At 43.4% G+C, this 25,834-nt stretch overlaps 1 protein-coding gene across 3 annotated transcripts; it reads right to left on the bottom strand.

Moving 5' to 3' along the window:
- Nucleotides 1-233: 233 nt before the first annotated feature.
- Nucleotides 234-22,755, bottom strand: LOC138974146 (glycoprotein-N-acetylgalactosamine 3-beta-galactosyltransferase 1-like). 3 transcript variants are annotated; one of them, XM_070346838.1, is made up of 8 exons: nt 21,472-22,755; nt 14,887-14,974; nt 12,906-12,962; nt 9,893-10,090; nt 8,840-9,029; nt 4,008-4,118; nt 3,360-3,531; nt 234-480 (listed from the first exon to the last, which is right to left on the bottom strand). In XM_070346838.1, the coding sequence occupies exons 2-8, from the start codon at nt 14,963-14,965 to the stop codon at nt 286-288; spliced, it is 1,002 nt and encodes a 333-aa protein (XP_070202939.1). In that variant the 5' UTR covers nt 14,966-14,974; nt 21,472-22,755; the 3' UTR covers nt 234-285. The 3 variants fall into 3 exon arrangements, with proteins under 3 accessions (XP_070202939.1, XP_070202940.1, XP_070202941.1); XM_070346839.1 differs by having other exon boundaries at nt 21,967-22,755; XM_070346840.1 differs by having other exon boundaries at nt 22,518-22,755.
- Between the last annotated feature and the right edge of the window lie 3,079 nt (nt 22,756-25,834).

The raw sequence follows: 25,834 nt of genomic DNA, 5'->3' as shown, positions 1-25,834 counted from the left end.
TTTGATCCCATATACTCAGATTGTTTAAGGTTTTAAAAGCGGAGGCCGGACAGGTCTCACTCTCTCTCTCACTCTCTCTCTCCGTCTCTGTGTGACCTTTTACTGGTCCTTCGTTGGGTTTTGCTTCAGTGAAAACGTTGTATCCCTTCGTGTGACTGCTATTGGAAGAAGACAGCAAGTCGGTGATCATGAGAACCCCTCCACCCCCCCCCCCCCGCCCCCTCCCGCACACACACACACACAGACACACAGACACACAGATACACAGACACACAGACACTGTCATCATCTGAACGCTTCGTCCTGGCTCGTGTGAGGCACGAGCTCCACGTCTGGTTTGAACAGCTTTTTCTGTAAAGTGACGTCATCATGATGACGTCCGTAGACGTCAATGTGGTAGAGCATCATCTCCAGCGTGTACATGGTGGGCGGCGTTATGTAGTGGAAGCTGATTGTCAGCTGACTGCAGCAGTCCGGGCCCTGTTGGGTTCAAACACCACGGTAGTCAAATCAAAAATAAGGACACAAAAAAGAAGTATCTTACGTAGCCTTGTTTGGAGGCATAGTGATAAAGCTTTTTTCCTAGACCTTCAGACAGACCAACAGAGAGAGAGAGAGAGAGAGAGAGAGAGAGAGAGAGAAACAGAGAGAGAAACAGAGAGAGAAACAGAGAGAGAGACAGAGAGAGAGAGAGAGAGAGAGAGAAACATAGAGAGAAACAGAGAGAGAGAGAGAGACAGAGAGAGACAGAGAGAGAGAGAGAGAGAGAGAGAGAGAGAGAGAGAAACAGAGAGAGACAGAGAGAGAAACACAGAGAGAGAGCGAGACAGAGAGAGAGAGAGAGAGAGAGAGAAACAGAGAGAGAAACAGAGAGAGAAACAGAGAGAGAAACAGAGAGAGAGACAGAGAGAGAGAGAGAGAGAGAGTTCCAAATAGTCACAGCTGGCACCTTGATCGGAAAAAAACAACTTCATTCATAAACGACTGCCGCGTGTTTGATCTCGTTATAGAAAAAAAAGAGAAAAAGCCTAACGGTTTTGAGGTTTGTGTTTCAACAACTGTTTTGACATGTGAAAGTTATCCAGAGAGGGTTAATACAGCCAATGAAATTGTTTCGAGCGCTCTAGCGCCGTTAGTTTGTCAGAACAGGAGGTGGTCCATATTAGGAGCCGGTCCATATTAGGAACCCTTCCCCTACACAGTGAGCCAAAGGTGCAGAACGTGCAGAGTCTTTGGAACACAACGGTATCAACATCAAGAGTATTGGTCACGAAACAAAGACGTACGAAGCAATTGAAAACTGCTTAGTTAATCTCCACCTTAAGTTGTTTCCCTTCATTTACAAGTACGGTACATATGCGCTATCGTGGTTCCATGTCTTTATTAGGACACCGCAGCAAAATACTCCTTAGAATACTTTTCATGTGGTTGTTCAGTAAAACACAATGTCACTGGCCTTTTGTCTCTGTCAGTTTATCTGCAAGGTAGACCTTGGATATCACTAGCCATAAAATGCTGTACATAATTAAACGCTCCAACAACATACCTTTCTTGTTATATTTAGTCAAGTTTTGACTAAATATTTTAACATCGAGGGGGAATCGAAACGAGGGTATGGTGTATGTGTGTCTGTCTGTCTGTCTGTCTGTCTGTGCGTGTGTGTGTGTGTGTGTGTGTAGAGCGATTCAGACTAAACTACTGGACCGATCTTTATGAAATTTGACATGAGAGTTCCTGGGTATGAAATCCCCGAACGTTTTTTTCATTTTTTTGATAAATGGCTTTGATGACGTCATATCCGGCTTTTCGTGAAAGTTGAGGCGGCACTGTCACGCCCTCATTTTTCAACCAAATTGGTTGAAATTTTGGTCAAGTAATCTTCGACGAAGCCCGGGGTTCGGTATTGCATTTCAGCTTGGTGGCTTAAAAATTAATTAATGACTTTGGTCATTAAAAATCTGAAAATTGTAAAAAAAAATAAAAATTTATAAAACGATCCAAATTTACGTTTATCTTATTCTCCATCATTTGCTGATTCAAAAAACATATAAATATGTTATATTCGGATTAAAAACAAGCTCTGAAAATTAAATATATAAAAATTATTATCAAAATTTTTTTTTCGAAATCGTTTTAAAAACACTTTCATCTTATTCCTTGTCGGTTCCTGATTCCAAAAACATATAGATATGATATGTTTGGATTAAAAACACGCTCAGAAAGTTAAAACGAAGAGAGGTACAGAAAAGCGTGCTATGCAGCATAGCGTAACCACTACCCCGCTCTTCTTGTCAATTTCACTGCCTATGCCGTGAGCGATGGACCACGAGTATACGGTCTTGCTGCGTTGCATTGCGTTCAGTTTCATTCTGTGAGTTCGACAGCTACTTGACTAAATATTGTATTTTCGCCTTACGCGACTTGTTTTTTATTATCACTAGCCATGGCCTTGTCTGCTCTGTTTGAGGATGATAACGATAAAACACACCGCTCTTAGCGAGCTCTACTCAAAACTCCACTCGCTCAACTTGTAATGATCCTGTAATCCATGTCAGAGTTCGGTGGGTTATAGAAACACGAAAATACCCAGCATGCTTCCTCCGAAAGCGGCGTATGGCTGGCTAAATGGCGGGTTCAAAAACGGTCATAAACGTTAAATTCCACTTGTGCAAAAACACGAGTGTACGTGGGAGTTTCAGCCCACGAACGCAGAAGAAGAAGAAGAAGAAGACAGAGTTATTTTTGGAATTCATCTGTTCATGAATTGGTTTCCTTTGAACGTTACAAGTTCCGTGACTGGAGTTTTGAGTAGAGCTGGTTAAAATGGTTGTGTTTCATCGTTATAATCCGACTTTTCGCTGAACACAGACAGAGCAGAGAAAGGCATGGCAAGTGATATCTGAGGTCTACCTTGCAGACAAACTGACAGAGACAAAAGGCAGACCTGGGAACCCCTGTATCGCACTTGGAGTATTCCCAAGCAAACTTGGTGTATTTTCAGAAAAATGAGCGTACTCCACATAGCATTTAAACATCGATGATTCAAACATGTTTCACATTCGTCCGTCATATTGTTAATTGAGTTAACAAATGGTTCTTTCAATGTTTAGAGAGAAAAAAAATTGTAATCATGTGTCAACATTTTGGATCGGTTTTAGGATGCGCTTGTGATGGAAAGAAGTCTTAGACTTTTTCTGGTCGTATTTTTTTTTCTCCGCTGAACGTACTGCTCGTATTCTAGACAACATTACATCATAAGTACAAAATACGGTAAAATCGTATGGGTTCCCAGGTCTGAAAAGCCCAGAGTTATTTCTGAAGCTCGTCTATTGGAAGAAGGGAAAGCAAAAAGTACTGACCGCTAGCTTGTAGTGCAGGTCGTGCTTGGTGGGGCGGGAGGAGAAGAGGGTGTCGGGGAGGGTCCAGGGGTGGAAGGTCTCCCTCCCGTATGTGTCCACTGTGCTGTAAGGGAGCACGCCAACTGCCTCCAGACACCGACCCACCTCCACGTCCTCGTCAGGCTCCTCCGGCCTGCGTGGTCAGTCATGGTCAGTCAACCAGCCAGGTAAAGGTGTGCATCTATCTCTTCTCGTATCTCTTTCTTTCAATCTATCTCTTTTTATTTCTCTCTCTTTTGATCTCTGTCTTTTGATCTCTGTCTCTCTCTCTCTGTCTCTGTCTCTCTCTCTGTCTCTCTCTGTCTCTGTCTGTCTGTCTGTCTGTCTGTCTGTCTGTCTCTCTCTCTCTCTCTCTGTTTCCCTGTCTATGTCTCTCGATCTTTCTTTCTCTCTCTTCTGTGCAAACCATTCGGCTCACCATCTCAGATCAAGCTAGGCTTTGCATGCGGCGGGAGGGGATATATATATATAATTAGAGAGAGAGAGAGAGAGAGAGAGAGAGAGAGAGAGAGAGAGAGAGAGAGAGAGAGAGAGAGAGACAGGAACAGAGAGACAGTGAGACAAAGGGAGAGAGGGATTTTTTCAATGCTTGTCTCCCAATGACCTTACTTGCATATTCCGCCATTTTGTGGTAGTCCTTGCTTTCCCATAATCCTCAGCGCACCACGACTGATGACGTAGCTCGACCCTCCACTCATGTAGCCGTTATGAGCATTGACCCTGAAAAGCAAATCAATAGAAAAATGAACAAAACCATATGTAAGCCAGTGAATCATTTTTTTGATAGTTAGGCCAAACAAAAATATATGTTGGTTTAGAGTAACATGACCCAAAAAATTAGGGTCGGTAGGTCGGCTTTTTAGAAAAAAAAAAATTAATTTTTAGTCTCGGCATGGTTTGCAAAATGTGCCAGAGATTGTTTTGTGGGGATTTTTGTTGAGAAATGAAAAAAAAAGTTATGGGGTCGGTCGGGTTACCCTAAACCAACATACAGCATGACTTCCCTTCTTTGTCTCTGTTAATCTAGGGAGAAAATATCCAGCGATATTTCTCCGTAGGCCTAAAGTTCGGCCATGACCTAGGCAAAATAACTTGCGCAGCCGCAGAAACAAGAAAATGGAAATCTTTTATGAAATGATTGGGAGCCACGCACATTTGACCTCTTGATTCCGACCATGAACCCGCTGTTGATAATCTGGAAGGTCGTACCAGAAATGCAGATCTATCTCTGGCCGATTCATAGATTCAACCTACAAACTGCGACCAGGCTCATCTGTGATCAGGTGGCCAAGCAATGCGTGAAATCTTTTATTCTAAAGCCTTATGGCTCGTTTCGACAAGCATTAAACGGATGAAATTAACCACATGCAGTTTATTCTTCAGAAAAATGCACACAAAAAATGACAAAAAAATGGGTTGGGTTCGGTGATTTGTACATAAACGTCTTCCTCACGATAGATTCGCTGATTTGTCTTATGAAGCCGTCATCAACACGAACACAATGATTGCAGAAGCAAACTCTGGCTACACGACCGATACACAAGACTGATTATTTCACAGCTGCAATGTGAATAGAGAACAACAAAGACGTTTTGGGTAAGCTTACTCACGTCAAGTCTTCACTGACAAGCTAGGAACAGACGGAAAATTCCGAACAAAACTAGATGACGTCAAAGTCTCTTTCGCTTTGCGTGTAACTTTGTCATGACGTCTTTTTGTGACGACAGTACGCGACAATTTGTTCGCTTCCGGTGTCATTTTAGACTGAAAAGCAACTCAAAAGAAGGAGCTAAGCCTGTGTCTTGAAACAGCTGAAACACTCTTTTGGATTGCCGTTTCAATGTCAACCAAAAAGTTAAAGAAAAAAACCAAGGTTCAGTTGCGAACTGACAGCGGATTGAGCATTTATTCCTGTTGATGTTCCGTCAACCAACAAGACTACATTTGTAGCAGACGAAAATCAAAGTGTGCGTTTTTCCTGTCTTGTGAAGGCGATTATGTCGTTATGAGTTATCTGTACGTTGTGAAGACATTTCAAAACAAAATTTAGCTTTGATGCGTCACGGGATATAAGCTTATACGTTTTCATCTATGGTTTTTTTCGTCTCGGCAGGGTGAATGAATTCATGATGTCTTTTCTGGAACTGGAAAAAACTGGCCTTGCCAAGACTGAAACAAAATATAGTTCTACAACTTCTAGGCTTGGGTTGATTGCCCATGGTGAATTTCCAATGATTTGTTGCCACATCCCATGAACAAGAAGAGCAAACGCTCGATCGAGTCACTTTCGCAGTTCTGAATATTATATGAGGCATCAGATGGACAGGAAGAAATTGCTATTCACAACACAATGAGTCACGTTCACATAAAATTTGAGCCCGGTCACTTTTATAGTTTCCGAGAAAAGCCCAACGTTAAGTTGTGTGTTGCCGAACAGAAAAGGCTAGTTATCTCCCTTGTTTTTCTGATAACGTTCGTAAAAGGCTACAGATGTAAATACTTTGATGTAAAGAATAATCCTACAAAGTTTCAATCACATCCGATGAACTTTGTCAAAGATATAAAATGTCTAATTTTTCCTTTGACGCTGACCTGTGACCTTGAAAAAGGTCAAAGGTCAACGAAACCATCGTTAAAGTGTAGAGGTCATTGGAGGTCACGACTAAACAAAATATGAGCCCGATCGCTTTGATAGTTTCCGAGAAAAGTCCAACGTTAAGGTGGTGTCTACGGACGGCCGGCCGGACGGCCGGCCGGCCGGACAGACTAACACTGACCGATTACATAGAGTCACTTTTTCTCAAGTGACTCAAAAATTCTCTTTACTTTGGTCATGCCATATATACGTTACAGCTCCGTCCATCCATGGTATCGCGTGATATTTTGTCTCGACGGGGTGAAAGAATATAATGACGTCACTCTCGGCAGAGCCTCGAGTGACGTCATCATATTCATTGACCCAGTCTCGACAAAATATCAGGCGATACCATGGATGGCCGGAGCTGTAACTTATACATATATTTTTGTTTGGTCTTATATATTATCTCAGTGTATGACGATTCTACTGTGACGAGTACCACCGTAGCAGTATTTTTCAGAAAGAAGACATGTAGATTGAACAAAATAAATACAAATTAGTTGATGTGTTGTCACGATGTGTCGACAGTTTCAGTGCAAAAGTGTTCGTACACCGATGTATGCGCTTGTACACACCTCATTTTTGCACGCGGTCAAACAAGAACGTTACTGTTAGATGTGTGGGTAGTGCACTTTCATGATATCGCAAGAATAAGGTACCAAGTTGGTTTAGCTATTTGAAAAGGGCTAAACGCAGTGATATTGCATGCCTGTTATTACCTGCTAGTTTACGTGCAGAATGGGCAAGAATGTTTACTTGGCTGGACTTCAAGGATTAAAGCTAACCGATATGACACAAAAGTTTCGCTAAGGGGGTACTTGGAGGTTCAGGGTCCCTCTGTGTTGGCCTTTTCTTCTTCTCCGTCTGAGTCTGCGCATAAAGTTGACCCGTGTCCCTTCCGGCCTGGATTGGAACCAGAGGATGGCCAGTCAAGTGCCCTGGCAGCTGAGCGGCCTGGATTGGAACCAGAGGATGGCCAGTCAAGTGCCCTGGCAGCTGAGCGGCCTGGATTGGAACCAGAGGATGGCCAGTCAAGTGATCTGGCAGCTGAGCGGCCTGAATTGGAACCAGAGGATGGTCAGTCAAGTGCCCTGGCAGCTGAGCGGCCTGGATTGGAACCAGAGGATGGCCAGTCAAGTGCCCTGGCAGCTGAGCGGCCTGGATTGGAACCAGAGGATGGCCAGTCAAGTGATCTGGCAGCTGAGCGGCCTGGATTGGAACCAGAGGATGGCCAGTCAAGTGCTCTGGCAGCTGAGCGGCCTGGATTGGAACCAGAGGATGGCCAGTCAAGTGCCCTGGCAGCTGAGCGGCCTGAATTGGAACCAGAGGATGGTCAGTCAAGTGCTCTGGCAGCTGAGCGGCCTGAATTGGAACCAGAGGATGGCCAGTCAAGTGCCCTGGCAGCTGAGCGGCCTGGATTGGAACCAGAGGGTGGCCAGTCAAGTGCCCTGGCAGCTGAGCGGCCTGAATTGGAACCAGAGGATGGTCAGTCAAGTGCTCTGGCAGCTGAGCGGCCTGAATTGGAACCAGAGGATGGTCAGTCAAGTGCTCTGGCAGCTGAGCGGCCTGAATTGGAACCAGAGGATGGCCAGTCAAGTGCTCTGGCAGCTGAGCGGCCTGGATTGGAACCAGAGGATGGCCAGTCAAGTGCCCTGGCAGCTGAGTTACCAAGGCCGAGGTGCACCAAGCAACAGTGGGTGTAACCCAACCAGGTGAGAACTTCTTCTTCTTCTTCTGCGTTCGTGGGCTGAAACTCCCACGTTCACTCGTGTTTTTGCATTGCACGAGTGGAATTTTACGTGTATGACTGTTTTTACCCCGCCATTTAGGCAGGTGAGAACAAACCGCAGGGTTTGATTCGTTAAAATCACGACACATTTTCAACTTCAACCAATCCAACACGCTGCTGGCTCCCACCCGGTTTGTACCTTTCTCCTGCTCCTTGGCCATGGCCCCCTGAGCACAAGAACCCCACAAAATGGAACTGACCTCGGGGGCCCAGGTAGCTCAGCGGTTCGAATCCAGACCGGGACGGACACGGGTCAACTTTTTATGTGCAGACTCAGAGATGGTATCCATGTCCCACCCCCGTGATAGCACAGTGGAGCGGCACGTAAAAGACCTCGGCCATTCTGCCATTGTTGCAGGTAGCTAGTTACACCTTAACACGCATCCAACTAGGTATCTCATCTGAAATGGGGGTAACGCCCGGGGTTATACCCCTAATGGTCTCACCGCGAGGGCGCAAAACAACACTGATCTAACTGACCTGAAGTGGTGGCCGAGTTAGATGTTACGCTAAGTCGTGCACTTTCCTGATATTGCAAGAATAAGGTAGCACGCTGGTTTGGCTATTTGAAAAGAAATTGCGAAGGAGCCATGATTTCTTATAAGGCCTAAAAAAAAAATAGGTGTGGTTACGGTAACCCGACCTACCCTATTTTTAGGGGCCGATCCTATAACTTTTTATTACATTTGTCAAAAAAAAACAAAAAAAACGAGTGCAAAAAACGCAATGAAAGCGAAAGCGCCCGTGTCGCACACTTATTTCCCTGTCAAGTAGGTTTAATTTGTACACATTAGAAAAAAAAGTTTAAAAAAAAAAAAAAGTGATTGCCTACCTACCTACCCTATTTTTTTTGGCTATGTTACCGTAACCACACCTATTTTTTTTTTTGGCCTAAGGGCAAAAGAATAAATCTCAATTTCAACCAATCCAACACCGCGACTGGCTCCAACCCGGTTGGTAACTTTCTCTAGCCCTGGCCCCCTGAGCACCAGAACCCCGTGGAGGTGAACTGACCTGAAGTGGTGGCCGAGGTACACGGGGTCATCGGGCGACAGCTTGGACAGCAAGAGGCGAAGGTTCTCCACGATCAGGTACACGTCATCGTCCGCCTTGACGAACCAGTCGTACGTGCCCAGCTCGTGTGTGTACATGTGGTTCAGGGCAGAGAACGTCTTGGCCGTCAGGTGGTTTCTGCCCTCGGGGACTGCACGCACCATTATGTGAAGATGTGAGGTGAGGTGAGGTGAGGTGAGGTGAGGTGAGGTGAGGTGAGGTGAGGTGAGGTAATGTAAGGTGAGGTGAGGTGAGGTGAGGTGAGGTGAGGTGAGATGAGATGAGGTGAGGTGAGGTGATGTGAGGTGAGGTAAGGAAGGTAAGTCTGCAGGGCAGCGAACGTCTTGGCCGTCAGGTGGTTTCTGCCTTCGGGAACTGCACGCCCCATGGTGTGCAAAAGGTAAGTTAAGGTAGGGAATGGCAAGGAAAGGTGAACAAATTGCGTATAGCCCTGTGATCATTCCTTATTCTGTTTAGTGCATAATATGGTTGAGGGAAGGGAAGTGGTGCAGTGCAGCGAATGTCTTGGCCATCAGGTGTTGTCTGCTGTTGTGTACTAGAAGAATCATGGTGTGCAAAAGGTAAGCAATGGTTAGAAAAGATAAATAGTTACAGGTAAAGCAAGGGACGGAAAAAAAGCCAAGCCCCTCCCTCTCATACACTAGGTCCAATCACACACACACACACACACACACACACACACACACACACACACACACACACACACACACACACACAAACACGGATACACACTTTCAGCCTATAATATATACACTGCCCTGGTAAGCTGTGAAAAATCAGATGTGTCATGTTTTTATCTGTTACAAATAAAAGCAAACGAACAAGAAAGGGAAGTTACAGGAATATTTAACGAAAGACAAAATTTAAATAAATTAAAAAAAAAAAAACAATGTTTGCTTGGTCTATAATCAGACATTCGAATAAATGACATTTCTTGGTTTTTTAGTTCAATCTGTTAAAAGTATTTGTCGGTTAAATGAAAAAAATGATTACTTTCCGCCAAGTGTAAGACGTTCTTGGAGTGGAAGAGTGGCAGTGGGTTTGACGACACAAACAAATGACGTGTGCATCGCTTGAGCCACGTGGCATTAATGGCCAGTGCTCGATCCTGATAGGCTACCGTCGTGGTGACGAAACACAGAATCCTGACCTTGCTGGCAAGGTCATCCGCAACTTCTGTGTTCACGTGTACTGGGGGAAAAACGAAACAAGTAAATGGCATGCACACTGAAAACAACACAAAAAGAAATTCCAATAAAAACAAACTACACACCACATTTCAGCTCAATCGACCCATAAGTACCAGGGATATCAAAGAAAGAGACAGACAGACAGACAGACAGACAGACAGACAGACAGACAGATAAACATACAGAAAGACGGAGCGAAACCTATGTATACGTTATAACCGGTCTACGTTATAATAGGTTAGATCGGTTATAACGTTATAAGAGGAAACAAAACGTTATAACCGGTTTCCCCCCTTTTTAATGCTAATAATAATATGGTAAAATGTGGTAAAATAAGTATTGTTTTCTGTTGCATACGTCATATTTGTCCTATCATTGAACTTTTCATTAGTGGATACTGTCATAATCGGACATGAGAGAGAGCGAGCGGGCGAGAGAGAGAGAGAGAGAGAGAGAGAGAGAGAGAGATCGCGAGAAAGAGAGAGAGAGAGTGATAGAGATATATATATATAGAGAGAGAGAGGGGTAGAGCGAGAGAGAGCACGAGAGAGAGAGAGCGAGAGGGAGAGAAAGAGCGAGAGAGGGGGAGAGAGAGAGGGAGAGGGGGAAAGAAAAAGAGAGAGAGAGAGAGAGAGAGAGAGAGAGAGAGAGAGAGAGAGAGAGAGAGAGAGAGAGAGAGAGAGAGAGAGGATCCAGGTAAGAAAAGTAATTGCAACATGTACGTCTTTTTTATTTTCGTAAAAACATGTTGTTTAACTAAAGTACGGTTTTCGAACTTTGCAAACAAAAACGAGGTGTCAATACAAAAACTGATTTTAAACAAACCCTCTAATTGGAGGGATAAATCATAAAAGTCGCTCATGAATTGTTTTTAAAACAAGTCGCGTAAGGCGAAAATACAACATTTAGTCAAGTAGCTGTCGAACTCACAGAATGAAACTGAACGCAATGCAACGCAGCAAGACCGTATACTCGTAGCATCGTCAGTCCACCGCGCACGGCAAAGGCAGTGAAATTGACAAGAAGAGCGGGGTAGTACTTGCGCTGAGAAGGATAGCACGCTTTTCTGTACCTCTCTTCGTTTTAACTTTCTGAGCGTGTTTTTAATCCAAACATATCATATCTATATGTTTTTGGAATCAGGAACCGACAAGGAATAAGATGAAGGTGTTTTTAAATTGATTTGGACAATTTAATTTTGATAATAATTTTTATATTTTTAATTTTCAGAGCTTGTTTTTAATCCAAATATAACATATTTATATATTTTTGGAATCAGAAAATGATAAAGAATAAGATGTACGTAAATTTGGATCGTTTTATAAAAAAAATATTTTTTTTACAATTTTCAGATTTTTAATGACCAAACTCACTCATTAGTTTTTAAGCCACCAAGCTGAAATGCAATACCAAACCCCGGCCTTCGTCGAAGATTACTTGACCAAAATTTCAACCAATTTGGTTGAAAAACGAGAGCGTGACAGTGCCGCCTCAACTTTCACGAAAAGCCGGATATGACGTCATCAAAGACATTTATCAAAAAAATGAAAAAAACGTATGGGGATTTCGTACCCAGGAACGCTCATGTCAATTTTCATAAAGATCGGTCCAGTAGTTTAGTCTGAATCGCTCTACACACACACACAGACAGACAGACACACACACACACACATACACCACGACAAAACTTGACTAAATATAAAAACTGAAAGAAAATACGATTATTTCTGGAAAGTATACCTTCACTGTGTATCACGTTTACAATCAAAATCAAGCTACCAGTACCACGTAATGATAATAATCCTCGACTTTGGGACAAGAATAAAAATTCCCAAGGTGCTTTGCAAACCCGGGCAATTGTCATTGTGGGAGAACAAAAGTTCACAACTTTGAAAAACCAAAATCAAACAAAAACAAAACAAAAACAACGATGGTGAATTTTCGAAAACAAAACAAAACATGATCATACAATTGTCACGGTCAGTGTTCAACTTAGAATCAGAGAGATAAGGCACTTTTCCTAGACCCGGATGCTGAATTGCATTTTTCTGCAGGGAGGTCAACCGGAACCATATAACATTCAAGCATAATCTAGCATGAACAAAAGCAAGAAGGCAAATATCGTGCTAACAAAACCAAAGTTGAAATTGGGGATGAATGAATAATCGTCAGCTACCAAAAAGAACTTTGATTCCGAAGAGTGCTTTCGTCTTCCCCACGAGTTGTCTTCGAGTCAGAGAGCAGGTATTCCCCCCCCCCCCCCCCCCCCCCCACCCATTTAACAATGACTCGATAAGTTAGTGTCTAAGGAATGCATTTCAGCGAAAAAACTAAAATCCTACATTTTGACCACTTTTAGATAATAACTCGCTTTATTATGTCTGGATATGTTCTAACCGGTTCTTTTTCTGGCGTGGGAACAACAAATACATACGTTATAACCGGTTACGTTATAAATAATTCCGACTATACATTACCCTGGTCAGACGGAAGGCGCCGAGAAAAAATGGTGTAGTCGTAGCGCTTATGCCGGTCTGCACACACACATAAATCTTTCACACACACACACACACACACACACACACTCACCGCACACCCCCACACACACACATACACCAGGGACAGACCTAAGTAGGCTGAGGGGAAAGAAGGGGGGGGGGTCCCAATTGTGGTAGGGGTACATTAGTTGTGTGTGCGAAGCACCAGAATTTCCTAGGGAGGTCCGGGGGCATGCTCCCCGGGGAAATATTTGAACTCACACACACACACACACACACACACACATACACACGGACACCACCGCTGCTATGCATTACCCTGGTCAAACGGAAGGCGCCGAGAATAAATTGCGTAGTCGTACTGCTCTGTCCAGACTGCACACACACAGAAATGAAAGATACTGACAATGCATATCCCTTATCTTGTGTCAATACAGCTATACACTCATTCACACAGAAATGAAAGATATTGACAATGCATATCCCTTATCTTGTGTCCATACTGCTAAACACTCATTCACACAGAAATGAAAGATACTGACAATGCATATCCCTTATCTTGTGTCAATACAGCTATACACTCATTCACACAGAAATGAAAGATATTGACAATGCATATCCCTTATCTTGTGTCAATACAGCTATACACTCATTCACACAGAAATGAAAGATACTGACAATGCATATCCCTTATCTTGTGTCAATACGCTATACACTCATTCACACAGAAATGAAAGATACTGACAATGCATATCCCTTATCTTGTGTCAATACTGCTATACACTCCTTCACACAGAAATGAAAGATACTGACAATGCATATCCCTTATCTTGTGTCAATACTGCTAAACACTCATTCACACAGAAATGAAAGATATTGACAATGCATATCCCTTATCTTGTGTCAATACTGCTATACACTCATTCACACAGAAATGAAAGATATTGACAATGCATATCCCTTATCTTGTGTCAATACTGCTAAACACTCATTCACACAGAAATGAAAGATACTGACAATGCATATCCCTTATCTTGTGTCAATACTGCTAAACACTCATTCACACAGAAATGAAAGATACTGACAATGCATATCCCTTATCTTGTGTCAATACTGCTATATACACTCATTCACACAGAAATGAAAAACACTGACAATGCATATCCCTTATCTTGTGTCAATACAGCTAAAAACACTCTTGTCAAAATTGCTGTTCACTGAGTCACTTTGCATCGGGTACATGACATGATCAGCTCGAACGACAAAAGAACGAAGGGACAAAAGCTTCACGCGAAAAAAATCTCGATATTTACACGACAAAAGCTCGACACGACAAAACAAAAGCTCTACACGACAAAAGAAAAGCTCGACACGACAATGGCACGACACGATAAAAGCTCGACATCTACGTGACAAAAGCTCGACACGACAGAAGCTTGACGCTACAAAAACTCGATATCTATGCGACAAAAGCTCGACACGACAAAAGCTCGACACGACAAAACCTTGACACGACAGAACCTTGACGCGACAATAACTCGATATTTATGGGACGCGACAAAAGCTTGACGCGACAAAAGCTCGACGCGACAATAACTCGATATTTACGCGACAAAAGCTCGACACGACAAAACCTTGACTTGACTAAACTCGATCGACATCTACGCGACAAGAGCGCGACACGACAAGAGCGCGACACGACAACAGCTCGATGCTAGGGGAAATCTTTGAAAATCATTAACCCAAAAAATCTTCACTCTGTACAGAAGGCAGTCAGAATGTTGATTGTTGGCAAGTGTCAAAGTGGAAAGATGGCCTTCTACCATGTAAAGGCCAAGAAAGATGGCCTTCTACCATGTAAAGGCCAAGAAAGATGGCCTTCTACCACGTAAAGGCCTAGGCAGTGCTGAGATCTAGATAGTGAGCACAGGTGTTTTCGCGGGAAGGACTGTGGCCGGCTTTAAGAAGATATGGATTCACAGGGTTTAGCCTGGGAGAAAAAGGCATGGGACATTTGACCCCTTCAACCAAGTTCCGAAGGCAAGAAGCGCCAAGAGGACTGTATGCGTTTTGACCAAATATGCAAAATAGGGCAATATGGTGCCATCTGAGAATTAGCCGCTATATTGTGTTATCTCTGTATGTGTGTGTGTAATCCGATGTAAAGTGGTGGCGCAGTGGTACGTAATCTCAATGCGCCCTTTGACGCACTGAAGGGAATTGTGATGGGACATTTTCAGATGTAATGCACCAATGGCCCAGGGCGCAATAGTAAATGAAACCCTGGATTCATGTATACCTAGCCTGTATACGATGATGAAAATGCTGGAGACAACCAGGAGAGGCAGTAGAAGGAAGAGCGGTCTTCGCCGAACCATCCCTGCAGCCTGCAAAGGAAAGGACAAAAGAGATGGTTGGAATGATCCCACAAACGCGCACGCGCATAGAAAGTTCTACATACACACAAACACACACACACACACACGCACGCACTGTCGCACACAAACACACATTACCCACGCACGCTACACACACGCACGCACACACACATACACTCACACACGCACGCACAGTCGCACATTACCCACGCCCACTGACGCGCATGCAAGCACACACACACATTACACACGCTCAATGCACGCGCACACACACACGAACACACACACACAAAAGGCACACACCTTCACCAACCCCCAACCCAGTTTGCCGTCCACACACCCCCCCCCCCCCCTTTCCCCCTCCCCGCCCCCTGTTGTTATAGAGCATACTGCTACCAGTCTAGTCTGTCAAATCATTATTTATAATCCTGACCTACTGATCTACGGGTCAGCGTTAAGTGGGTAGAACACTCCTATTTTGAACGAACGTGTCGTGTTGCAATCACGACCCTGAACTAGAACACCTGCGTAACGCGTCTTATCTTGCTGCTAACTTACAACGAGGCATCCTGAACTCAGGTCAAAATGAGTTACTTCCCTTCGAGTCTCATTTATCCATAACAGGATGCCTTTGTTTTCCTTCTCTGAAGAGGAAATCGATTTTTTAAATTTTTTTTTAAACATATTTAGAGCTTTTCGTAATGTGTTATTGATATAAGCAGATTCGCGATCGTCAATAATGATTTTTCATGGTGTTGTGTAATTTTTAAATTTAGAAAGGAATTGTTATGTAAGACACTTTCAAGCGAGCTATCTTTCGCGGATGTATTTACTGTGCAAACAACTCTAAATATGGCAAAAGTGTCACGTGAAAATCAACTTTGTCACGGGATCATAACTAAATGGCTATGGAGCAGACGACTTTTTCCGTAACCAGTTGGGAGTGATGCAACAATATCACGGTCTCCTTCCCACAGCAGTCTCAAAATTTCGACTTGTTTTGACCTTAGAACGATGTCTTTATCATAACTGTGAAGAACAGAACGGAGATCACTGTCGAAGTCGGCCATTCTACAATCACGTTCGTCTTTCGTCTGTTATCAGAAACATTAGCGAAAAACATATGGGAGATATCTCTGTATTCTTGTTTTGATAGATTTCCTTTTAATGCGCGAGGTAATTATTCATCCTGTCAGAGAGACAGAGCGATAGCGTGGACCGATGGTTATCAGAATGACAACGAGGAGGAAGCGACAAATTGCCCAGCATTGAGATAAGAGAGTGATGAACATGAACAACAAATGAAATGAAGAGAAGACGGGGACACAAGACTTGGAACAGCAGAGGTTTCCAGGGTTTGAAGAATATCTAGGCATAAAAAATGACAGTTACGGTAATCTGACCTATCTGTTTTAATCTGACCTATCTCGTTTTCCTGCAGACCCGGACCTCAACACTTTTCCTTTGACAAATCTTGTGAAAACACACACACACACACACACACACGGGAGAAAAGAACTAACTGGCCGCAGACTTAAGCTTACTACACATGAGCGCTTTCAACAGCAAATAAATGAATAAATAAGAAACACCTGCAATGATTTGCTCAAAACTGCTCCGAAACCATGCCAAACAATTAAATGAATTTTAATCAGAGAGCGGTTTGCATCGCCCAGCTCTCCTGTCAAAAGTCCGGACTTTCGGTAGTCATTATTGTCTATTCAATTTTCATAGATACCCATTCGTCAATGCAGATCAAGACAGCTACCTTCCCAGACAGGTTATCGTAACAAGCACTATAGAGGGGCGGCTTAGCAAACTTGGTGTCTGTAGACAGACCAAAGGCACCTTGCTGCCTTTGAAGACTTTGGACATCACGAAAGATTCGTCCAGGCGTGTACATATGATTAAAGCATCTTTGCGTCCACTTCGACATGTACGAAAAATCAACATCTTGGCTGTATACAGGGCACAGCTTTTCATTTTTCTAGTTTTTTAAATTTTTGTTTTGTTTGATATCTATAGTTATTTTTGTTTTGTGTTGTTGCTGAACTGATATCACTTGCTGACACTTTAAAGATGAGTGCTAAACCTTCCCCTTCTACCCAGGAAGAAACAATGATGTTGACTTTTGGTGAGTGTCCGTTAAAGATACATATATTATATATATATTATCGAAGGCGTCATTTTGGAAAGTTTTCTGACGTTTTGGACCTCAAAAGGTTCAAGGGACATTCTTTCTTTCTTTATTTGGTGTTTAACGTCGTTTTCAACCATTCAAGGTTATATCGCGACGGAGGGAAGGGGGGAGATGGGATAGAGCCACTTGTCAATTGTTTCTTGTTCACAAAAGCCAAGGGACATTCGCTGTACTGTAATTAAGAAACACCTGCAATGATTTGCTCAAAACTGCTCCAAAAGTATGCCAAATAATTAAATGAATTTTAATCAGAGAGCGGTTTGCATCGCCCAGCTCTCCTGTCAGGAGTCCGGACTTTCGGTGTCATTATTGTCAATTCAATTTTCATAGATACCCATTGGTCAAAGCAGATCAAGACCGCTGGATTGAGGAAGTCAAATCTACAGTCTAGCTTACGCACGCAAATTCCGTGCCATACATCGCTAAAACGCTTCTCACAACAGAAACAAACGTAATGTCGGTTGGAGAATATCAAGGTCTGCTGCAACAATGACAACCAAACACAGCATTCACATTTGGAAAACAGAACGAACAAACACTCATTCTCCTTGTGTATATTGTCATCTATTCAACTCCCAAAACGAACTCAGTAGCTCTCGGTTCAATTTCAAATCTGTATCTCTAGGAATAGCGCATGCAATACTCAGGGTCGAAGGGTCAGGGCGAAATCTATATAATTATAACTCGCTCAAAGAACGTCACAATGAGAATTACAGTCTCGGATGCCCACTCAAAACACAACCGTTTTCAATTTGAGTAACTCAGCACCAGCACTCAAACGTTTATTTTTAAGGTATTTCTGGTGTGGGGTCACATATTTACAACCCCTGAACTGTATAGCTGTTGGGGGGGATTTGAGACAGTTTTCTTGTTAGATATATATTCCCTTTAAGGGATTGGTCGTATCTCACGACCTCTGCATGTGGCGGTGAGTGCGATCGATTCTTTTACGTTCTTCCTTTACTGTTTTGGGTTGATTCAGAGTCGGTTGCTCTCTTTTGGTTCGACTGTATTTCTGGAGATAGGTGTGACCTGACGAGGAACAACACAAAACAAACTTCACAAAACGAATTCTGTGACGTTCAGCAGCAGTGTTGGAGGGAAGTAATTTAATGGAAGGGCGTTGGTCTTGTACAACGCTTATTTCTGGAGATAGGTGTGACATGACAGACAATAGCATGAAACAAACCTCACAAAATTAATTATGTTGCGCTCGGTAACAATGTGAGAGATATTTCTCTGGTGAAGGTTGGCCAAAGTAGATCTGGGCAGAATTAAAAACAAATTTAAACAACGGTAGGTATGTTATTGGGACATTTAATTTATGACAACACAAAACGTTATATTCACTGTAGTTCTACCCAGCGGTCTTGTAACTTGTAAGTGACAGACAGGCAAAAAGGCAGACAGACAAACACGTATGATACAGATAATGAACTCAGCTGATAAAATTGTCGATGGGATGACGCAAACGAGGCAATGCCAATGATGTCAAATCAAAGAATCATTGGCATCGCCTCGCTTGCGTCTTCCCAGCGTTTTGTTTTGTCATAAATTAAACGTTCCAAAAAAATACTATTCCTGTTAATTTTGGAACGTCAGCAGTCGATCTGTTTTTGCATACCTTTTCAGCGCCTCTTCTGTATCTAATCGGAAGAGGAAGAATAGGAAAATGACATTGCTGTCTACGACTTGGGTTTTCAGCGGGGCCTTCGACTGTGAGCGTGGTGGCTGCCATTGGCATTGTTATGTCCATGGGGTCACTGATCTAAGTACATGGGGCAAGCTCAAGGGAGATCACCCTAATTGGTAAGCTTAACCCACGCCTTGTGGGAAATCTGGGCTCCCAATGTGAAACAAAACTAGCTGTTTGTTTACGGGCAAGTGAGCGGTTGTGAAAACTAGTAGACTACACAAAAACTATCAACATCTAGAGTCGAGACATACAAATGTTGGGGCATCGATAACCTGGTCGTCGGGTAGTCAGAAATCCAAAAGAGAAAACCCTGTGAACGTTAGCCAAGAAAACCTTTTTGCTTTTGAAAGAGTGCACCACTGAGATTTCACTTTTTCGCATCCACAGATCTATCGAAGGAAGAGGGGGAAAAACAGGTAGTTTAGATCTCAACGAGAATGCTTATGAACACAAAGATTGCAGCAGCAGATCATTGCATACAATATGTTGTAAATACTCAGCAAAACCCAACAAAGTAAGAAACATTTCAGAAGTCCTCCAGTATAAGGAATTCTACGCAAGAAATCCTTTTTTTTTTCTCTTACTTCATTTTTCAATAAACAAATTTAACATCAGCAACAGGGTAGGTCAAACAGCTGATTGCCTCCTTTTCTTCCCACTCGTTAATTCAAAACGGTCGGCAATCTCCGGGCCGACTCGGAAATCAGCTACACAGACAATATTGAAATAATGTCATTTTCCGGCAGTTTTTCAGATTCTCCGTTTTTGTGTGCGAACTCTTAGATAATAAACGCATCTCCATTTAAAACAAAAGTACGATCTCGAATGTTGTTTCATACACTTTTCAATACTTTGATGTGACGGCAACAACAGCAAGCGCACACTCCTTTTGCGTTTGATGGTTCAACTTTCACCCTTACTGGTTCGACTTCATTTGCTTTCGATGTGACAAGATTGATAGTTAGACTAACGGAACTCGTGTCACCATGCTAATTTAACGCTTCGTGTTTTCTTCACGCTTTACCATATCATTATGGCTTGACAACTGACCTAACAACAGTAGGCCTACTTTACAAAGACGGGTGTGATATGAAACCCCGGAATCATTCTCCCCTTGGTCGTGGGTTCAAATCCCAGCCGCGGCTGCCTGGTGGGTTAAGGGTGGACATGTTTCCGATCTCCCAGGTCAACTTATGTGCAGACCTGCTAGTGCCTTATTCCCCTATATGTGTGTACACGCAAGCACAAGACCAAGTGCGCACGGAAAAGATCCTGTAATCCATGTCAGAGTTCGGTGGGTTATAGAAACACGAAAATACCCAGCATGCCTCCCCCGAAATCGGCGTATGCTGCCTGAATGGTGTGGTAAAAACGGCCATACACGTACAAATCCATTCATGCAAAAACATGAGTGAACGTAGCAGTTTCAGCCCACGAACGAAGAAGTCGAATAAGAAGCTGCGATACTGATATATAATATACCGTTGAGTTCATACTCTCACCACTGGAGTATCTGGATAGTAACTGCCAAAACAGGATGAACATTTGGGAAACTCATCTCGGACTGAAGAGCTCGACCTTGGGGGATTGAAAGAGTTAGACTAGGGTGAAGGAACTGTTTTTCGAATACGCTGTGTGTTACACACACCTCAACCCCCTCCCTCCCCCTCTCCCCCTTTTTGCTAGGTGCCTTTGATGAGTTCGATCAGAACAAATGAACAGACTACATATTCCTTTTGTGCAAGTTTGTGCTTTCTGTTGAAACACTCGCGCTGCTAATCCGGTAATACGAAGCAGGCCTTGAGTCAGTTCTGATCATCATCGGTCCACGCTATCGCTCATGCCTCTCTGACAGGATGGATAATTGCTGCGCGGAGTACAGGAAAAGAAGCGGAGCTAAAAGCCGAAATCTATCAAAACAAGAATACAGAGTTATCTTCCATATATGTTTTTCGCTAATGTTTCTGATAAGAGACGAAAGACGAACGTGATTGTAGAATTGCCGACTTCGACAATGATCTCCGTTCTGTTCTTCACAGTTATGATAAAGACATCGTTCTAAGTCGAAATTTTGAGACTGCTGTGGGAAGGAGACCGTGATATTGTTGCATCACTCCCAACTGGTTACGAGTATACGGTCTTGCTGAAAAATTGCATTGCGTTCAGTTTCATTCTGTGAGTTCGACAGCTTGAGTAAATGTTGTATTTTCGCCTTACGCGACTTGTTGTCCCTTGACTTTAGAGATGACAAGAAAATATCGGGCGCAAAAACGTGATTTGTAAAAAAATTTACAAATCACGGGGCGCGCCCCGCGATTTGTAAATAGGCTACCGCGTTCTATCCAACACACACGGAAGCAATTATGTGAGACAACACAAACTAATGCGTCTCGTCAAGGTGTCATATTCGCTTCTTTGTTGACACGACACACCCGGCGCGCAGGCAAGGTTGTGTGTGTCGTCAGCCTGGCGTGAAGTTTTTTTCTCCGTTCATTGTTTTGGGGCGAGCATGGACACACAACTGGTTGCGATGGTAAACTAATCAATATCGATCGAGTCTCCATGGTCAAAACACATACATCCCACTGGTTGAATTTCTGGTAGGTTTACTTTTGGTTTATCGCTGTAGTTATCAGTCAAGGTGACAATCGATTTCCACGAGTCAAACCACAGACATCGATCCCACTGTTTCTGGTCGGGTTGTTTCCGTGTTATGACTGTGTGCCTATTCACATGCTTGGCTTTCGGTTCAGCAGTCGCGGACTACCAGACCCTAACTGAGAGTGCAGCAATCACCATTGGCGAAGAAACACATGCAAACACAGACACGCCCGGGTTCCTTCACTGCACACTGCGGGTCCCTTCACATAGCGTTTCAAACTATTACTAAACTCTGTGCAAGAGAAGTAGCAACTGTTGTTGGCAAAAGCTCTTTGCAAGCTCACTTGACCTTGTAATGTTATATCAGGCCGGGTGCACTGTGGCCGGTGTACATGTTATCGTGGCAAGCGGGGTCCCCACACTTCGCTTTCAACTCAATCAGTTACACACAGCAAAGCAACAAAGCAACTATGAGTATGACCACTGGCAGCGAAACACACGTACCCTGCTGTCTAGCCACGACAACACAAGAAACTCAGACTGGACTTTGGTCAGCTTAACAATTCTCTGTTCGACACACTCGCCATTACTACTCAGTCACTAAAGGCTGTATTTAATGGGCACACCGAATACAGGTAGGCACACTAATATAGGTAGGCAACCGCTGCCTGCAGCACAAGGCTAAGACCTCACTTCTGGGAGCGTGCCCGCACACTTGCTGCAGTCTCGCTGTGCACCGGTCGTAAGAATGTCGTCTGCGTTTTGTTATTATCAGTCCCTTGCTTGGTGTTAAATCAAAGTCACAATATTTCACTGGCAAATCTTGGATACAGGTTTAGCTCACTCCGTGCAAAACACCAAAACGTCTTACGTTTCGTGAGTTAGCAAACAGTGAAATCAAGTCACGCCGGCGTAACGCACTCCGAGTCATTCGGCAGTGCATCCCGGCCGCGGCCTTGCGGGCTCTTGCCTCGATAAATATATATCTTTGGTTGCATCGACAACCCACTCGGTTTGTCCCACTTTATGAAATAGGGAAGACTAACGACGATAACCTTTGATTAGTGTCGTCTGCGACATTTCTCCAGTCACCGGGCGGACGGGAAGTGAAACACCACTTGTATGTAATGCAAACTCCTACAGAAAGCCGTATATCCAGTCACTAATTTTCATCTTCTGCTGACCAAAAACGAAGAAGTTCTGCTGACAACACAATGGGAGATGAAGGCCAAGAAACACTCGATGTTTTAAAGGTGACTGTAACCAGCGCTAATTCAACGCGGTCTGCTCTGATTGTGTTCCCAGTGCTTGAATGGGATATGTTGTACACACACGCACGCACATAGGCGCACGAAATATAAAGCTTATTCCCAACTAGGTTATCTTCGAGCTGAAACTATGTCCCAATACCATATTATTATTTTTAAAGAGATGTTTTCCTGTGTAGAAATAACAGTGAAATAGTACGTTTCAAGAAGAGTATCGATTCAGCCAACGGTGTCTGCCGTATCGCATTTGTTATTGTGCAAATAATGTACATCTTTAAACTGTGTTCGAAAGCATGTGTTTTTATCATCGCTTTTGCTATTTGTGCAACTATTGTGTCGAATTTAAATACATAAAACACTTTTGCAAATCAAAGGTTTGTTATCCACGGCGGACAAAAAACGAGCTCAAATCAGTGATGCGTGTGTGTGTGTGTGTGTGTTTGTGTGGGTGTGTGTGTGTGTGTGTGTGTGTGTGTGTGCGCATGTGTGTTTGTGCGTGCGTGCGTACGTGCGTGCGTGCGTGTGTGTGTGTGTACGTGCGTGCGTGTGTGTGTGTGTGCGTGTGTGTGTGTGTAACTGACAGATGTTTGAATATTTCAGAATAGTTTTGAAACTCAAAGAGTATAACTATACGGTTCAAAATGGACGCTTATCCGAAGGAACTGTCTAATTACAAAATCCTTTCTTTATAACGGCAGTAAGGCGTACAATTTAAACAAGTTCTAAGATTTGAATTTTCCTACACCGGACCATTAGTAGCTATCGCCTTCGCAGCGGAGAGTTATGTTGATGCAAAGTCCAATGTGATATATATCCCACTTAAAGGCACAGTAAGCCTCCCGTAAACCATCACAGGTACTGTCAGGCTTATACACACAGTACAAACACCCTTTCATTTAAACACTCACCGCTTGAGAACATCCTTGGTGCCCTCCGTAAAGAGCGAGCAATTTTCAAAGAATTCATTTTTGCGTGGTTTATCTTACCCTTGAGCCATCGTGAACCCTTGTGATCCAGTTTCCCTTTTGCACAATGTAGTCGTCAGTTTGTAATTTGAATGCGACTCGCTGTAAGCTTATCTGCAATAGCACGTTATTATGTACCTCTAAATCTATACGAAACAAACGGCTGTGATTCACAAGAACTCTAGCGATGGTTTTTGACTGTTCAGAGGAACTGGCGATAGGCATAAACCGTCGTCTGCTACGAGAACCACGACCTTGCGTGACCCTGCTTCCGGGCGTTTCTTTTTTCAAACTTTCAAAACTTCGAATTGTACTGATCTTGTCTTGATGAAAAAAGAATTCTTTTATGATTTAAGAATGTTTGTGTAACAAGCTGTCAATTTATTATTTAGGGATTTTAAAAGTTAGGTCTAGCGCCCAAACGCACCACAGTCCGATTTTGAGAGGAGACAATCCGCAAAATTAATTCTTTGAAAATTGCTCGCTCTTTACGTATGTTCCCGTTCGGTGAGCGTTCAAATGGAAGGGTGTTTGTACTGTGTATAAAAGCCTGACAGTATCTGTGATGGTTTACGGGAGGCGTACTGTGCCTTTAACTCAGGTAGCTCAGTTGGTAGAACGATGGACTTGTGATCGGAAGGTCGCAGGTTCGAATTCGGGCCGGGACGGACACGGGTCAACTTTATGTGCAGACCCAGAGACGAAAGCCATGTCCCACCCCCGTGTCACCACAATGGAACGTACAAGACCTAGCTTGGTCATTCTGTCATAAGTGCAGGTGGCTGAATACACCTAAACACGCAGACACCTGCGTAGCGCGACACCGTTGCTGCTAGCTTTCCACTGGGAGGAAGCGACCCGAATTTCCCAGCGATGGGACAATAAAGTAATGAAAATGAAATGGAAAATGAAAATAATCATTAAGGCTACTCAGCGAGGCGGCTTTAGAATTTTGACAAACGGAAAGTTCTGTATGTGGATAGCGTAGCTTTAAAGAATGTCTTGATCTCCATGCCACGAGACAAAGTAACCGACAATGTGCAAGCGTGTCGCTGCAGAAGTCACAACGGAACGCAGTTATTTTCATTGAACATCGATGCCCTGGAAATGTCACGAACCGCGTAAATCTTGAGAAGTGAGGGAATGAAATCGAGTCTGAATGTTCACATGAGAAGGGCGGTGCCTTCAGACAAACTAGTTTTCTTTGTGTCACGAGACAGAGAAAGATACGTGTAGGTCACAGTGCCATGAAGAAAGGTCATTTCTCTTGTTAAAAGCCGTTGATCGATAACTTGCACGGGATCTCACGAGTCGTAACTGTTGCGCATCCTACTTGGATGTCAGGTAATAAAAGAAGAAGAACACAGTCGGCGAGTAACACAACTAAGATCGTCTCAGTTACTTACAGGGCTGGCATTTCACACTGCGTGTATTGTGCAGTGTATGTATTGTGTATACTGTATTGCCTGTATTGTGTGTAATTGTCTTATCAAAGAAGCCGTCTTAGTGAAGACGGAAAACGAACATTAAAAGTTTTGATTCTCGCATGGCCTACGTTGTTGTTGTTGTTGTTGTTGTTGTTGTTGTTGTTGTTGTTGTTGTTGTTGTTGTTGTTGCTGATGTTGTTGTTTTTGTTACTGTTGCTACTGTTATTGTTGTCAAGCACCTTCGAACCTGTCCTGCTGACTACCTGTTCATAACGACCACCTGCCTATAACAAGCATCCCCAAAGGATCTACGACTGGTGTAGTCATGTGATTTAACCGTCGACCCCCTTTACAAAGCGACCGCGAGCGATGTCGCTCCCAACTGACGGTTTCAGCCTGTCTTAGGCGACCACCCATTCTTTCTTTCTTTCCGTCCTCCTTACTTTAAAGGCATACTAACGCACTCCCGTGTTTACAAAGTGTAGTTTGCTCATTAAAGGCATACTAACGCACTCCCGTGTTTACAAAGTGTAGTTTGCTCATTAAAGGCATACTAACGCACTCCCGTGTTTACAAAGTGTAGTTTGCTCATTAAAGGCATACTAACGCACTCCCGTGTTTACAAAGTGTAGTTTGCTCATTAAAGGCATACTAACGCACTCCCGTGTTTACAAAGTGTAGTTTGCTCATTAAAGGCATACTAACGCACTCC

Source organism: Littorina saxatilis, linkage group LG8, assembly GCF_037325665.1.
Source record: "Littorina saxatilis isolate snail1 linkage group LG8, US_GU_Lsax_2.0, whole genome shotgun sequence".
NCBI lineage: Eukaryota > Metazoa > Mollusca > Gastropoda > Littorinimorpha > Littorinidae > Littorina > Littorina saxatilis.
This window is presented reverse-complemented; position numbering and strand designations above follow the sequence as displayed.